The 17,160-nt window shown below is 35.8% G+C and overlaps 1 protein-coding gene across 1 annotated transcript in view; it reads right to left on the bottom strand.

Annotated features, from left to right (window-relative positions):
• The window catches only part of PSD3 (pleckstrin and Sec7 domain containing 3), a 582,944-nt gene that overhangs the window by 358,329 nt on the left and 207,455 nt on the right, over nt 1–17,160 (bottom strand). The window contains exons 5-8 of the mRNA XM_032592851.1: nt 6,306–6,500; nt 6,125–6,205; nt 4,030–4,142; nt 1,006–1,064 (exon numbers count right to left, since the gene is read on the bottom strand). Of these exons, the coding sequence (XP_032448742.1) occupies nt 1,006–1,064; nt 4,030–4,142; nt 6,125–6,205; nt 6,306–6,500 (448 nt within the window). The remainder of the gene's footprint in view (nt 1–1,005; nt 1,065–4,029; nt 4,143–6,124; nt 6,206–6,305; nt 6,501–17,160) is intronic.

A 17,160-nucleotide genomic window follows, 5' to 3' on the forward strand; every position in this document is an offset into this window, starting at 1 on the left:
GTCACTAAGTTATTCTAAATTCACCTGATGCAAACTGCAAAAGGAATTTCTTGGTTGAGTATCGTGAGATTTGTGAAGGCAGCGTTAAACTAACTGTCACTAACTACATCTCCTCTTCAGTCTTCTGAGGGTAGAACACTTCTTTCCCTTCAGTCCATCTTAATGGTCCCATAGAGCTCCATTTTGCCTTAAGGAAATTGTGTGGCCTTTTGAAATAGGAGAACGAAATTGGACTGATAACTGAGTTTTAGTTCTTTTAATTGTAAGATAAATCATATAGCAAATCAAGGGATGATTTAGATTCTTTAATTACAAGAAACCTGGTTTTCTCTTCAAAATAAATGGACTGGAGGGTATGAAAAAGTTTTTGCGCTAAATAAGTATATATTGGCCTATATTAAGCTAAAACATTCTTATTTTCTCTAATATAAATAGTTTAAGTAAATGCTAAAATTCCACATCTATAAAAGGAAAGCTTGTATAATAACTATAAATTTAAGTTTATTCTACATCTTAAATACAAGAAGAGAAAGTAATTATATCATTTTGATATTTTAACTGGTAAAAGACCAGGTGAGCTGAGAAATGTAGAAAAGGCTGAGTTCTTAAGACTCACTACTGTATTTGGTGAAAACACAGTCAACATTTTCAGATCTAACTTATATCCCCTTTCCATCAGATATCAACTCTAATAGCTAACCAAAAACAAAATCAAAAAAGTAAAAGCTCAGCCTCTGCCATCTACTGGAGAAAGAAGATACAGAACACACACATTACAGACAAAACAACTCCAGACACGTACATGATATCGTATTCACTTAAAACTAAGCTCTGTGCTAGCATGTAAAGTAAGTTATTTCTTCTTCCAAAGATTTATGTTTACCTAGCTGTCAAGTAGAGAATGAGAGAAAGGGCAGCAGATAATAAATATGTATGAACACAAAAGCAAAGATAAACCCAAGACATTTTAATTTGTATAAGACATCTTCACACACCTACACTTACATGGCCATGGAGATCTGTGTTAAGAAGCATCATTGCACAGGTGAGGCAATGGACTCCATCTAAGGGGAAAGACAAGGAAAGAAAGCATTAATTCACTATTTCCTGTTGGCCTTGTTATTATCATTAAATAGCATACACTAAGAACCTATGAAAACACAATAATGTGGCTAGGCACAATTCATCATATTTGGGGAGACAAAAAAATAGATAAAAATAAATTACTAAAGGAACTTCAGTGACAAAGTTGGACTCTACTGCTGGTAAAGTATATTATTCTTACCTCTCTGGAGGGGAATTTGACAGTACACATTGTAAGCTTTGAAACAGTAATCTTTTACTTTTGACACAGTAAATCCACTTACAGGGCTTTACACTAAGGAAATAAGGATCTATACAAAATACAAGGATATCCAAAGAAACATTGCTTACAATGGGGAACAAGTAAATAAAACCCTCCAAAAATACAACTGTTATGTTTAAGTCATTAAAAATGTTGTCCAGGGGCGCCTGGGTGGCGCAGTCGGTTAAGCGTCAGACTGCAGCCAGGTCACGATCTCGCGGTCTGTGAGTTCGAGCCCCGCGTCAGGCTCTGGGCTGATGGCTCGGAGCCTGGAGCCTGTTTCCGATTCTGTGCCTCCCTCTCTCTCTGCCCCTCCCCCGTTCATGCTCTGTCTCTCTCTGTCCCAAAAAAAAAAAAAAAAAAAAAAAAAAAAAAAAATGTTGTCCAAGTATACATGTTTAAATAGAAAAATATTTCATAGTAAATTATTACATGAAAAATGCACTAAATGCAGTATAGTTCCATTTAAATATAAATATATCTAGAATAACACATAACAATATTAAAAGATTATTGTCTCTGGATAGTGAGATAATTTTTATATTTTTATTTATATTTTCTTAATTTTTTGAAACACAAGATACAGAAAATAAAATAAACCATTTTCTACTATTCCTTCTTTTTTAACTTTCTGAGAGGAGAGTAAATTAAGAAAGAAGCAAAAGTTAAAGGAAACCAAGATTTGGGTCTTTCATTGTACTGTCTGGGTATTAGTTCTCTGGCTAAAAAAGAGGAATAGTTATCCTTTTCCGTGACAATTCTTTAAAGGCAACATGTAGGCTACTGGCACAGGATACTATGGATCAGACAAAAGTAAAATATTGGAATAATCTGAAAATATTAAAAAATTAAATATTAAAAAAAATGTTGTTCAAACCAGAAGGATCATTTCACACTTAGATGGAAACATTGCTCTCTCTTCTTACTTTATAGAGGAAAAGAAAAGGCAATAAGAATTAAGCTTCTCATTTCCAAACCTTAGAAATACTTCTCATTCTTTTCTTGCAATTCTCAATCCAAGTACAGCTGTCCATAGCAGTTGCAGATGCAGAAAAATCTTACTAATGAATGCCAAATGTACAGAAAGGCCTTTCTAATTACTGAATTCATGAATGAAAGAAAGCTTATTTGGGAGTACCTGGGTGGATCAGTCAGTTAAACATCTGACTCTTGACTTAGGCTCAGGTCATGATCTCACAGTTTATGAGTTCGGCCAGGCATTAGGCTCTGTGCTGACAGTGTGGAGCTTGCTTAGGATCCTCTCTCTCTCCCTCTCTCTCTGCCCCTCTCCCACTCTCTTTCAAAATAAATAAACTTTTAAAAAATCTTAAAAAACAAAAAGCTTATTTTTCAAAGTATGCCTTTGAGGATAGTAGGTGATTTCTGTTATTAATGCCTCTAAGGAGATGTTACCAAATGCCCAAAAGTATATTCATTCCACTTCCAGCTTATTATTAAATTTTAAATACATTAAAACAAATTCCTTAAAAGCATCTAGAAAATTCAGCAGCCAACTCTAAAATATCCCTATCAGTTGAGGGTACACATCCATATTCCTTCTTTCACTAAGGACTGCTAACATCTTATTAGATATGAAGAAGGTTTTAATAGAAACAACTCCCTTTTTATCCCTTTCATTCTCTACTCCGTGATTACAATAGGCCTAACTATAATCAAAGAAAGGACTAAAGAAAATTAAGTTCCCATTTTACAGAGAAGAATGTGACTTTAATGATCAGATGGTTAGTTAATTTAGCTATAGCCTGGAGGGTGGAGACCAGAGACCTGGGGAATAATCACTTTAGTCAATATCATGTACACTTAACTGGCAATACTGAAGCTCAAAGATAACTGCCATTTCTAATGCATCTAGTCCTAGTGATCTCTTCCAGAATCTGTGTTTATGAAAGATTCTCCAATTGCAAATGAAAGCACCTGACCTCAAATCATGAAAACTTTGCTTTATTGCAGGAGTTGACATGGAGGAAAAACCTCTCTTGATAGGGTACATCAACAATTAAATAGCTTAAACTTGCTTTTTAAAATTAGTACAATAAACATAAACTCATAGTTCATTAAAATCATAAACCAAATTCAGTGGTCAGTGTTGTTACAATGAATATCAAACCAAAGCACTGGAGACACACCACAAACTCCAGTGAGATTTGTAAACGTTTCCAAAACTAACCACAAAATTAATAAGCATACATGCAAGGGGTTTAGGGTCAGATGTATAGGAAGAAGAAATAAGAAAACTAGCATTTCATTAAAATGTGCTTTGCATGTAAAATCTCAGAGTGACAGCATGAGCAACTTAAAGCATCCTGTCATAGTATGGAACTGGAAAACTAAGTAAAAATTAATTAAAAGAAGAATAAGGAATATCATGCAGTCATTACGTATCATGCTTTTTAAAGAATATTTAATGACATGAGAAAACGCTCAAATGAAAACGAAGGACAACAGGAAACAAAACTCTGTAATGATTCCAATTTGACATTAAATATTTCACAAACTGACTGGAAGGAAATAAATCAAGCAGTTAATAATAGTTATCTCTAGATAACTAGATGATTTTCATTTTCTTCTGTATAATCTTCCATATATTCCACAATAAAATATAACTTTAATAATGAGAAAAATAGCCCTTGTTTTTTGAAATACAAACATTTCCATCAGATTACCTTGTGAAGCAATAGTGTCTGGGTTACAGTAAAAATATCTATTGGAGAAATGTATTAAAACTCTCTCTCGTTCTTGAGTTTCTCCCACAAGAGAAAATGCTTTAAAGAAATACCTAAAAAAGAATTAGGGGGAAAAAAGTGAAACTTTAGAAAACATTACCATACTCTTTATGTTTGACAATTAAAATTACTTCATATAGGGGTGCCTGGGTGGCTCAGTTGGTTAAGCATCCAACTGTCTCTTATTTTGAGTTTATTATCTCAAAAATAAATAAACATTTTAAAAAATTAAAATAAAATTAATTCATATATAATAAGAAATTAATTAGGGGTGCCTGGGTGGCTTAGTCTGTTAAGTGTCCATTTCTTGATTTCAGCTCAAGTAATGATCTCATGATCCGTAACACTGAACCCCACACCGGGCTCTGCACTGATAGCACAGAGCCTGCTTGGGATTCTCTCTCTGACCCTCCCCTGCTAGCTCTCTCTCTGTCTCAAATAAGTATACAAATAAAGAGAAATTAATTATATGAAGATATTCTACAGTTATTCTTTTACAAAATCACTTACTATATAGCCATTCAATATAAATTTATTTTATTCTATAAAATGTCAATATAAAGATGGACAAGGCAATAACAATACCACCTTGGGAAGGTGGTAACTTCCCATGACTAAATGACAAATAGCCATTTAAAAGATCAGTCAGATAAAAACCAAAGAACACTTAAGGCTGAACCTACAACCATGAAGGCTATGTTTTAAAACTATACATGGATCACAGTTTATCATTTTGCTATATGATTATACTTGTCATTGACACATTGTTAAAATTACAATTATATTATTTTGTGTATAGTAGATTTCTCTTATTTTATTTTGCCTATTATCATATTATATTATTACCTTTTATATGGGAAGGAAATTGGGAGCTAAAACTATAAATTATTTCTTGGGTTAGGAATAAATTAATGTATGTATAAAAATTCTTTGAAAAATAAAAATATGCCCAGAACTACACACCAATCTAAATCTGAGTCACTAAGAGTACTGTCTATTATGGATAAACTCAGATGACCCTCACTAGACAAAGCACTTCCCTAAGTATGAGATGAATAGAAAAAAAAAATCCTTTAAAATGTTCTAAAAAATCTTACTGTGGAAACATACATAAAACCTTATTTCTATGATGAAAGTGTTGCTGTCTTAGTTTGTTAAATCTAAATTACACTGGCCAAACTTTAATTTTTCATAACTTTTATAAACCACATCAGAAAGTAAAGCATAAATATAGATCTTTCCTCTGCCCTTATTTGTTTTCAGTGGAAAAACCTATGAGTGCCATTGATTCATGCAAAGTGCCACAGAATAAGTCATTGTTGTGCATTCTAATCCTAACATCCTCACTTCACCTCCCAAGGCACAGTTTCCTGATTTATAAAACTAGAGGGTTACACAGATGATCTCAGAATTCCTCCAACCTCTGACACGTTAAAAAGTTTATAAGAGTAAATGCTGACTAAGTTTTACTTTTAGCAGTGGCTCTTAGAAATTTACAATACAATAGTGGTGTGAAAAGTGAGGATCAGTGTGTTTATGACACTATTTTGAATGGATCAGCAAAAAGTGCTGAAACAGTTTTGCAGATATTTTCTGATTATTATGTGGATAGTCATTTTTATTCCATTCATGAGTTAATACCAAAGTATCACCTTAAAAGGCTACTTGGCTATTGTAAACAAATGCTTAGGGAAAAAAATGTATAATTCTACAGCCTGTAAAACTGCCTTTTTTTAAATTGATCATTCAAAAACCAAGTTCTCACAGATTCTACTCCTCCTCGAGACTTACTTTGTCACTATTCTTTACCACATCATCTGCTAGATGCAAAATATGAGTTCATATATGATTTCATAAAAACAATACATTTTTCTTTCTGCTATGTTTAATAACTATAGAATAATCTGAGCTAAGATTACAAAGTCACTATGGGTTTTAAAAAAAATTAAAAATCACACTTTAGCTTCAGCATTACTTCTCTTCTCAGAATTAATTTTTGGAGGCAAAAAAGAACAGAAGTGATATTTAATCATACCTGAGAGACTGATCCAGTGTCATTCCTGTAAAATCAAAAAACTTCAGATATTCTTCTGCAACTAGTTTGCTAAATTCATTGCTATAAGAAAACAGGATAGACTCTGTTATTAAAGTTGAAGCTATTAAACAAGACAACACACACGGACACATTCAGACACCAGCCTTGGTACAGAACGTACTTCTTGCCTAGGTGCTTTGCGACATCCGATCTTTTGAATCTGTCTAGTTGATAAAGGCGTTTGGCCAACCTTTTGGCTGCTTCTATGTTGCTGCTGGTACCATTACTGAGACTTTCTGAGGTCTCCTTTTCCAGAATTTCAGTGCTCCCCATCTCAGAATGAGTCTTTAGTAGTGCTGTTTTTACCCCAGCATTGCTGTGAGAATTGATAAAGAAGAAAAAAATTAAAAAGATTTTTCTTATGTGACAAAAAAAGGAAAACAGCTGATGAAATTATCATATTGTAGCAATAAATGAAAAACTTTTAAATGGGATAGTTTTAGGCTTAATTATTCATAAAACTATTTACAGCAATATATTTCAATGTACTGAAGAAGTGATTGCTTAAACCCCTTATGAGCAGTTAGGACCTTTACATTTTTAAAAATACAGAGGACTCTAGTTACCTTCATGTTTCTGTGAGTTGTATCTATTGATATTCACTGTATAAGTAATTTAAAAAGAAAATTTTCAAATATTAATTCACTTAAAAATAATAAACCCATTTCATGGCATGCCTGGGTGGCTCAGTCGGTTGAGCATCCGACTTCGACTCAGGTCATGATCTCATGGTCTGTGAGTTCGAGCCCCACATCGGGCTCTGTGCTGGCAGCTCAGAGCCTGGAGCCTGCTTCGGATTCTGTGTCTGCCTCGCTCTCTGCCCCTCCCCCACTCATGCTCGCTCTCTCTCTCTCTCTCTCTGTCAAAATAAATAAACATTAAAAAAAAGTAAAAAAAATAATAAACCCATTTCAATGATATAAATATTTTATTAAAAATAATTTTCCAAAATAATAACATTAAATTTAATGAGAAAAGCAATAATTATTTCCATTTTTTACATATTTCTTTCATAGTTGGCTTACTAGAAGACAGCTGGATTCTCACTGCCACTTCTATATTTAATTTGTAAACAATAATATTGTTTTGGTTGAAATATATTAAGAAAATCCAGGGATACCTGGGTGGCTCAGTTGGTTAAGCATCCAACTCTGGATTTTGGCTTAGGTCATGATCTCCTGGTTCATGATATTAAGCCCTGCACTGGGCTCTGTGCTGGCAGTGTAGAGCCTGCTTGAGATTCTCTCTCTCTCTCCCTCTCCCTCTCTCTCTCTCTGCCCCTCCCCTGCTCTCTCATGCTGACTCTCTCTCAAAATAAATAAATAAACCTTAAAAAAAAGAAAGAAAATCCAGCTTATTAGTTAGAAAAATAAGAGGTATTTTAATCTTTTACAGATAATTATATTCTTTTTTTTTATAGGACACCAAAATAAAACAAGGGATAGTTTCTTAAATGTTAGTTGCAATAAAGTATCATTTAACCTTTTGTACTCACATTAAAATTTGTCTTACACTTTACTTTTTCTTAAGATTTTATTTTTAAGTAATCTCTACACTCAACATGGGGCTCAAACTCATGACTCCAAGATCACAAGTCACATGCTCCAGTGACTGAGCCAGCCAGGTGCTCCTGTCTTACACTTTAAATGGATCTTTTACCCAGGCATGATTCTGCATCATACATTGGTCATTTGCAAAATATGTTACACATTTCACTATATAATACTTTTTTTTTTTTTAATTTTTTTTTCAACGTTTTTATTTATTTTTGGGACAGAGAGAGACAGAGCATGAACGGGGGAGGGGCAGAGAGAGAGGGAGACACAGAATCGGAAACAGGCTCCAGGCTCCGAGCCATCAGCCCAGAGCCCGACGCGGGGCTCGAACTCACGGACCGCGAGATCGTGACCTGGCTGAAGTCGGACGCTTAACCGACTGCGCCACCCAGGCGCCCCCATAATACTTTTAAAAGTTACATTTATTAAACGCCATGATTATCTTCAGAGAAGTCTTCAAGTATTGAAAAGATATCAAAGTTTTGGTGGCAGACAGAAATATTCCAAAATTCTAATTTTTGACTGAAAGCTCAAATTGTACTGTTGGCAACAAATATAGTCAGTAGTTTTCTTAAAGTATTAATAGACTCACTCTATCAATTTTTGAGAAAATGTTTGCCAATAATCATAGTTTTTCAGTTACACTTTGAAGGAAAACTGGCATTTCACAAAAAGCAACTAGTTTGTAACTCACAACTTAATTACATGTAAGGCTGTCCGAAGGAAAACCATCAGGAGAAGAAGTGCTTTATGCATATTTTCCATTTCATCACATGTGAAAATAAAAAGGAATGGCTAAAATTAACAGCACAGGAAACAACAGATGTTGACAAAGATATGGGGCAAGGGGAACCCTCTTGTACTGTTGGTGGGAATGCAAATTCGAGCAGCCACTCTGGAAAAAATAGAACTACACTACAACCCATCAATTGCACTACTAGGTACTTACCCAAAGGATAAAAAAAATACTGATTTGATAGGTCACATGCATCCAGTGTTTATAGCAACATTATCAACAGCCCAATTATGGAACGAGCCCAAATGTCCATTGACTGATGAATGGATAAATAAGATGTGGTATGTATATAGAGTGGAATATTACTCAGCCATCACAAAGAATGAAACCTTGCTGTATGCAATGGTATGGATGGAGTGTATTATGCTAAAGTGAAATAAGTCAGTCTGAGAAAGACAAATTCCGTAAGATTTCACTCATATGTGGAATTTAAGAAACAAAATAGATGAACATAAAAGAAAAAAAAGAGAGGGAGGCAAACCAAAAAACAAATTCTTAACTATAGAGAACAAACTGAGGGTTGCTGTAAGGGAGGCAGATAGGGGGATGGCCTTAGGTGATGGGGATTAAGGAGGGCACTTGTGATGAGCACTGGGTGTTATATGTAAGTGATGAATCACTAAGTTCTACTCCTGAAACCATTACTACACTATGTGTTAACTAGAATTTAAATAAAAACTTGAAACAAACAAAAAAGTTATGTACAAAAAGGTTAAAATGTAATTATTTTGTACTGCTTTATAAAGGAATTTTTAGGTGAGTTTTGTTTCTTTGAGTACATGGTAATGAAGAATATAATAACAACTTGGAAAGTTTGGTGCCACTACCTTTGTGTTAGAGGCCCTCCCTAAGGAATGTGGTGAAAACCTCAAGACTAGGAAAGGCAACCTGGCTATGTGTGTGTGTGGGTGACATTCCTCAAGACTCTGTAACATAGACCGCCCATGCAGACTGTATTTTACCATATATGGGAAAGAAAGGAGCAAAACTTGTACAAAAAGCAACCCCCCACTGCATTTGGGGCTCAGCCTTTTGGGTCTTAGCCCATCGAGCCAGTGCTGGCATCAATAAAGCTGCTTCCTAGAAAGAAAAGCCTGGGTGTCCCGACTCTCTGTGTGTGACTCACTGCTACACCTTGATTTGTGCTAAAGCCCCCTCCATTGTTTTCATACCATCAGTGTAAATATCAATACAGTGAAAAAGGAAAATAATGCTGTACTCCTATTATAAAATAGCTTTGACCTCATTAACCTCCTGAAAGAGTCACAATAAGCCCCACTGACCACACTGTAAGAACCTCTGCTCTAGAAAGGGGTCACAAATTAGAACCTGGCTATAGAATGCTACATAATGCATTTGTAACACTAAACCAACAAGAATATAGTAACTTCCAAATCCTCACTTTAACTTCGAAAATAGGCAAAGATGTGTTCATGATAAACAACTATGCTTACGTAGCCTTCCAATGTACTTACCACAGACCCTAAACCTGACACTGTCTGTAATGAACCAGACAGTAAATATTTCAGACAAGGCCTCATAACGTCTCTGTTATATATGCTTCTTTCTTTTTGTTGTTTTTTTCTTTTTTTTCTTCAACCTTTCAAAACTTAAAAGCCATTCTAGGCTAGGCTGAACAGGCTCACAGGCCTAATTTTGTGTGTTTTTGCTCTATCCCATAGTTCTTTAACTTAGCCTGAATTATAAGTAACCATTTATTGTCTAAATCAGGACACTCTGAAGAAGGAACAGGGATAATAAAATCATTAAATATGTAATTATAATTGTTACGAAGTTTGAAAGAGTCATTGCCAATAAAAAATTAGTTGTAAACTTACAGCATACAATAAATGACAAAAATCATTATAGCAAAAATGAATAGATTTTTAAGCAAAATTGCTCAATCTCTATTTTTGTCACTTATTCTACCTAACTTACAATATCCCATTTCCTACTACCAACTAGCTAAGTGGCAGCCTCGCAGATTCATGTTCACTATCACTCAAAGGCAGTTCCAGCCACTGCACACCAAGTAGCTCCTAAGGGCTGTGCAGTCCCAGACCTCCCTAACCACTGACAGACCCGAGGGAATTGAATGCCCCTTGCAACTCCTCTCCAAGCTCCCTTATCAGCAAGTCTTCCACATGCTGTCCTTGAAAGTCAGTGATATGGGGAGGGATAAAGAGAGAGGTTATCCCACTTTGTCTTTTAGACTCAACTATGTGAAAATGATGAGGGAGCATAAGGCAAACTGACAGGCCCAAATACTCCCTACTCCCAGGTGGGGTATGTTTACCATTCCTTAGGCACTCCTGGCTGCCCAAGAACAAAGGAAAAGGGGAAAAGTAAATGGTTAACTGATAGAGATAACAGTCATGCAGGACATGGGTCTCCATCAATTTACAAATATCTTAGTAAATTACAAGAAAAAGTCAGTCTTATCAACAGCCTAATCTCCAGAAACCTATAGATTCACTCAGTTTCCTAGAGCCCCAACATCACCTCTCCATAGTGATGTGGGAAAACAAAGGCAGAAGGAAATGGCAGATAAAATTAAATTTCCTTATAACCTGAAGCCCAGACAACTACTTGAGGCTAGCAGAGTAAAACATTTCTCCAGGAGCTCCCAACGTCTTATTGTTAATGCTTTGTTGAGGGAAAAACAACCTTAGCTTGCCAATAGCGAGGCCTCCAGTACCCTGTGAGGCTTCTTTAATATGAAAAGCTCTTGGAAACTTCCACTTGATTTTTACCTTCCCTCAACTCCCAAGTATATAACCAGTCTGTCCTCATGGTCCCTGGAAGCTCTTCCTGCCCAGGGGTCCTGTCCCTTACTTTAATTAAATTACCTTTTTTGCACCAAAGACGTCTTCAAGAATTCTTTCTTGGCCATCAGTTACGAACCCCACAAACCCCACCATCACCCCAAAAACTCATCAAAAATTCTGTTCAATGCACATTTCAACTTCACACATTCCAGAGGAAACTGCAGAGAAGCTACAAGTACCAAGCGGAAGCTTATCAAACCCAGACTGACTTCATTTTTTAAAGTCAAACTAAAATGTTAAGCCACAGTCAATGCCAGGACAACACACAAACTGGAATTGCTCTAGGCAAACTAAGATGTTTGATAATGCTTCTTTAAACAATTAGCCACCTTAAACAGTTTTCCAACAGAAGTAGATGCCAATTAAAATAAACTGCTACATTATGATGAAATCCTCATGCAAGTACATTTAAGTATTTTTTCATCCTAAACCTTCCTCTACAGAGTTACCACCCACTTTTATAAAATTTATCCTATCAGAAAGCTGAATGTTTAATTATATACAGCAAACCTATAATCAGTAAACTCATATTAGAAAATTCTTTTAAAGGGCAACTTACATTTTGTGTTTTCCCACATAAGTGGTAGAAATGTAAAATATTTATTCTAAGAACTGTTTTAGTTTCAATCAAGTAATTTTTTTATAATTATAAAAGAAAATCCCTGGAGTTGTGTTCTCATGCATTCTTACTCTATATATTAGCTATCGCGTGAAAAAAAGAAACAAATGTCAAAGAATTTTCTTTTCAATTAAACTGCTACTTATTATTTTCCATGACAAATTCATGGCATATATTTAATCACTCTATGTAAAGAGTATAATTATACTACATGTACAGTACTACAAAGATTTTCTTCAGATATAAGAGACTTATCCCAATGAACATATATTTTTTAAAATGTAGTGGTCAAAGTCATTCCTATTTCTTATTTTTCATTCCTCATGTTTGCTTCCTCTTTCTGCTCTCTTGCCTGTCCCAGTCTATTTCACCTCATTTTCCCCACATTCACAAAAGGAGGTAATTTTCAAATCTGTACAAATCAGACTTTTCTGGATCTTCTTGAAAAAACCTTTAGTAAAAAAGAAATGAGGAATAAAGTGAAGATAAATACCTCCATTCCTAGGTGGTTTCATTCTGCCCCATTTCACAATTTATGAGATTATTTGAACAAGAACAGAGACTGTTTCTTTTAAGTCAGAAGCCTAGCAATACAATGGCAATACATACTCACCAGCAATCAGACAGACACCAAAAAGAACCCATCCCAGAGCCTAGCATGCCTGGGCCATACTTAATCTTATAAGCCCCTTCCCAGCACTCTTTGCTCCACAATTCCAGTGTCTGCTGGTCCACTAGGGCTTCTAAGGAACTAGCTCCCTATGAGGTCATATTATTATGACCTCATCTTCTTGGCAGAGTGCTTGCTGTTGGGGTTTGTGTAATGATTTTACAACCCCAATAAAAACAGGAACCAGAACACAGGGGCCACTGTATATCAAGAGCAGAAACAACAATGGCAGCCCAGCCTTGTTCATACTTGATAAAGCAAACTGGATGATGCCTCTCAGCAGGAATAACACCCCATTTTTTTCCTAGAATAAAGAAGACATTGTCCATCTAGTCTGTTGAATATTAGATGCTTTCAGTAGTTTGAATTTTCCTTTTCTTGCTAGCTTCTTTTTTCTTCTTGATCAAGTAACTTTATAATCTCATAAGGTGAAATCCCTAATAGTCACTTAAATGTAGAAAAAACTTCCTCAAAGGTTCTCACTGTTTTCTAGAAAATGCCTCACTGGGGCCTGTACCTCATACCTCCAAACAAATGTGGTATCATCAAAAGAATGATCAGATCATTGAGTCTGATCACCAGGCATTCTCATAACCTTTTTATCATACTATGATTGCCACATTTCCTAAAAAAAAAAAAAAAAAAAAAAAAAAAAAAAAAAAAAAAACCCACTTAAACCTGATTTTCATAAAACAAAAAAATAGTTTTTTAGTGTATCTCAAATACTGCATGGGACATATAGGGACATCACAGGGGACCTAAAAAAATCATTGAATGTTTACCTGAAATTCAAATTTAACTGGCCATCCTATATTTTACCTAGATTTACCTAGTAATGCTATCTTCTAAAATGTTTGTTCTAAAATTATTTGAAGACTTCCAATAATGGTGTTCTCTGTCAATTGGTAGTGTGTTTCACAATCAGATTCCTTATGAGAATATTTTGACTTACTTATGTGATTTAATTTTTATTCTTACTATTGTTCTACAGTTTCATCAAGACCTTCTCTCAGTTGCCTATGATCTACTGATCTTCTCTAATCTAAATGCAAAAGGAAAACGCTCTTTTCTCTGCATACTTTACCAGCCTGCATACTGCCACCAAAGCTGTAATAATATGTCTCCTTTATAAAAATCCTACACAAGATAAAAATCTATATTCTGTAGCATGTCAGATTGTTGGGAAAATAAGTAAAGTTATGCACCATAAGATGGTTGACGGGACTAACATAAGCTCTAGTCTCTAGCTTAGAGACTCCTCTTCCAGGTTCTTCTTCCTACCCTGTTTGCCCTGTGTGCCAAATTACTACTAATGCATAATGCGGAAGTAACAAATGATAAATTGTCCCCCATTTTTGTGTTCGGGACTTAGACCTCTGGAGAGGGATCTCCTCTGAGCCTGCTGGTGTAAAATAAAACTCTGATTCACCAAGATCTCCAAGTGCTGCTTGATTTTTCTGCCAGCAATCCAGCCTGGTTCCATAACAAGATAAGAACACTCACAAGCTGACCCCCAACTGCTTATTTAGATTTATGATCTACCATTTTCTTCATGCTTGGGCCACACAGGAATATTAGCTGTGCCTTCTTGTTATCCTACCCTAAAATTCTGGGGTGCCCCATTCTGCAAATTCTTACTGATTCTACAAGAGCCCAGGTGAAATAACTTTTTCAAGAATCCTACTCCAACTCACCCCTGCCGCAGTCTCAGCCTGATAAATTACCTTTATTCTAGCTCTGCTTTTAAAAGTCCCATCTCTCTCACCTACTACAATCTTGAATTTCACTTTGTATCCCATCACAAGAATAGGTTGAAGTTATTCAATAGCCATCTGTTAGAGGGATCCAAGAATTGAGCAACTACCGGTGCCCACTGCCCCCACTATCCTCTATGCTATACTATCAATGACATGTAGCACTAACTTTCTAACTCATTATGACTAATCCTGAAATGTTCTAGAGGCACTGATGTCAGCAGAGGGTACCAGTTATGTTGCCTGATTTCATATTTACTTTGAATTTAAATTTTTAAAAATTCTTTAAACTTTTATTGAATATAACTAGGATTAAAAAACTAAACTAGGCTAAGGTGTCAAAGCATTTCCTGCCTCCATTTATAAAGTATACCTAGGGAATTGTGCATAGAAAACAACAACAAACAGCCACCTAGTTCAAATTTTATACTATATAAGCTGGGTAAAGGCCAGTCAGAAGAATCCCAAAGAGAGGAAAGAAATGACTCCAGTAGCAAGCAGAATGAAAGGGCCAGAGGGAGCAATACGACCCTGGCACCATTCTTCAGGCTGAAAATACAGATGGCAAAGGCCTGGAACCAACAAACTCAGGAAAGCTGGTACAAATGCAGAGCTTTCCTGGCCAGAATGAACATCAGTCAAAAAGAGTTCTAAGTAAGTCATAAGCAAGGTACACATAAAATCCTGAAGTCTAAATTGCCTTTAAGAAAGAAAAGGAAGGGTGCCTGCATGGCTCAGTCAGTTGAGAATCCGACTTCAGCTTAGGTCTTGATCTCACAGTTTCTGGGTTCCAGCCCTGCATCAGGCTCTGTGCTGACAGCTTGGAGACTGGAGCCTGCTTTTGGATTCTGTGTCTCTCTCTCTGCTCCTCCCCTGCTCATGTTCTGTCTCTCTCTGTCTCTCAAAAATAAATGTTAAAAAAAGGAAAGGAAAGGAAAGGAAAGGAATTCTTCTTGGCCATCATCATGCAGGACATTTATTTTTCAGGCACTGCAGAGGTAGCACATGATCTAATCTTGGAGGAAATGTAAATGAGAAATTATTCAGAACAGCTACAACACCTCCATGATACACACTCACCTTGCAGCATCTAACACTGATTAAGCACTTACTTTGTGCCAGCCACTGAGATAAGTGCTTACTAGAAACTGTCTAGTAATCCTAGAAAACATCTCTAATCCTCAATAACCTTATAAAGTAGGCAGTAGTACACCCATTTTACAGATGGAAACTGAGGCACAGACCTGGACACGAACAATAGTACTCCAGTACCCAAGTACTTTATATCCTTTACTACTATAATTTTGCTACTGTTAGGCATTTTCTGGTTCGTTTTTGCTGATTCAACAAATATGGTAGAAAACCCCAGGGGAGATAAAAATAAACAAACATAATAAATGAAAAAAATTACATATATATATATATATATATATATATATATATATATAGTATGTTAGAAGGTAATAATTGCTATGGAAAAATAATAGAACAAAGAAAGAGAGATGAAAAATCTTAGTTTGAGGAAAGGGGTAGATAATAGATATAGATATAGATACAGATAGATACAGATACAGATACAGATATATAGATATAGATATAGATATAGATATTGATATAGATATATTTAAGTTTATTTATTTATTTTGAGAGAGAGGGGAGAAGGATGGCAGAGAGAGAGAGAGAGAGAGAGAGAGAGAGAATCCCAAGCATGCTGTGTGCTGTCAGCGAGGAGCCAGACATGGGGCTCCAACTCACAAACTGTGATATCATGACCTGAGCTGAAATCAAGAGGTGGATGATAGACTGAGCCACCCAAGCACCCATTTTTATTCATAAGGTGGTCATGGGAAGTGTGAGCAAATTGAAGGGTGGAGGTGCCATCAATTAACATAGGGAAGACCAAAGTTGGCACAGGTTTAAGAGAAAGAAGTTCCACATGAGGGAAGGGAAACAAAAATAATATAAAAACAGGGAGGGGAACAAAACAGAAGAGACTCATAAATATGGAGAACAAACTGAGGGTTACTGGAGGGGTTGTAGGAGGGGGGGATGGGCTAAATGGGTAAGGGGCACTAAGGAATCTACTCCTGAAATCATTGTTGCACTATATGCTAATTTGGATGTAAATTTTAAAAAATAAATGAAATTTTAAAAAAAAGAGAAAGAAGTTCCATTTTAGACATATTAACTTTGAGGTCTCCATTAGATATCCAAGAAGATATGGGAATATGGCATATGTAATACTTTCACAAAAGACATGTACCTGGGCCCTACCTGGGAATTTTCAGACTGTTGGCCTGAGGGGGGGCTTAGCATTTTCTTTTTAAGCTCCAAGATGATTCTGATGTGACATCAGGATTTTTAGCCACCACTGGAACCCATGAAAAAGCACTATAGGTCTGAAGAGGGGAAATGGAGAGATGTGGATTTTGATCAGATCAATTTTCTTTGTAACATGGGGGAATAACTGTAGGGAGACAAAACTGAAGGCAGAGAGACCAGCTAGGAAAGTTATCAAAATACTCTGGCTAAGAGACAAGAACCTGAAATTGAAAGATAATTCATACAAATATTAAAAAACACCTGTTCTGAATGAGATTTAGAAAGTAAAATGAAAGAACATAATAGTGATTTGGAATGTGTATGGAGTTGTGTTCAGAGAGCAGAAGGCTAACTCTACTTAGAACCTGAGCAGAATATGTTGGCTACCAACCAAGATAACAAATACAAGAGGAAGAAGAGGTAATGTGTGC

The sequence above is a fragment of the Lynx canadensis genome, chromosome B1, assembly GCF_007474595.2.
Source record: "Lynx canadensis isolate LIC74 chromosome B1, mLynCan4.pri.v2, whole genome shotgun sequence".
Lineage (NCBI taxonomy): Eukaryota > Metazoa > Chordata > Mammalia > Carnivora > Felidae > Lynx > Lynx canadensis.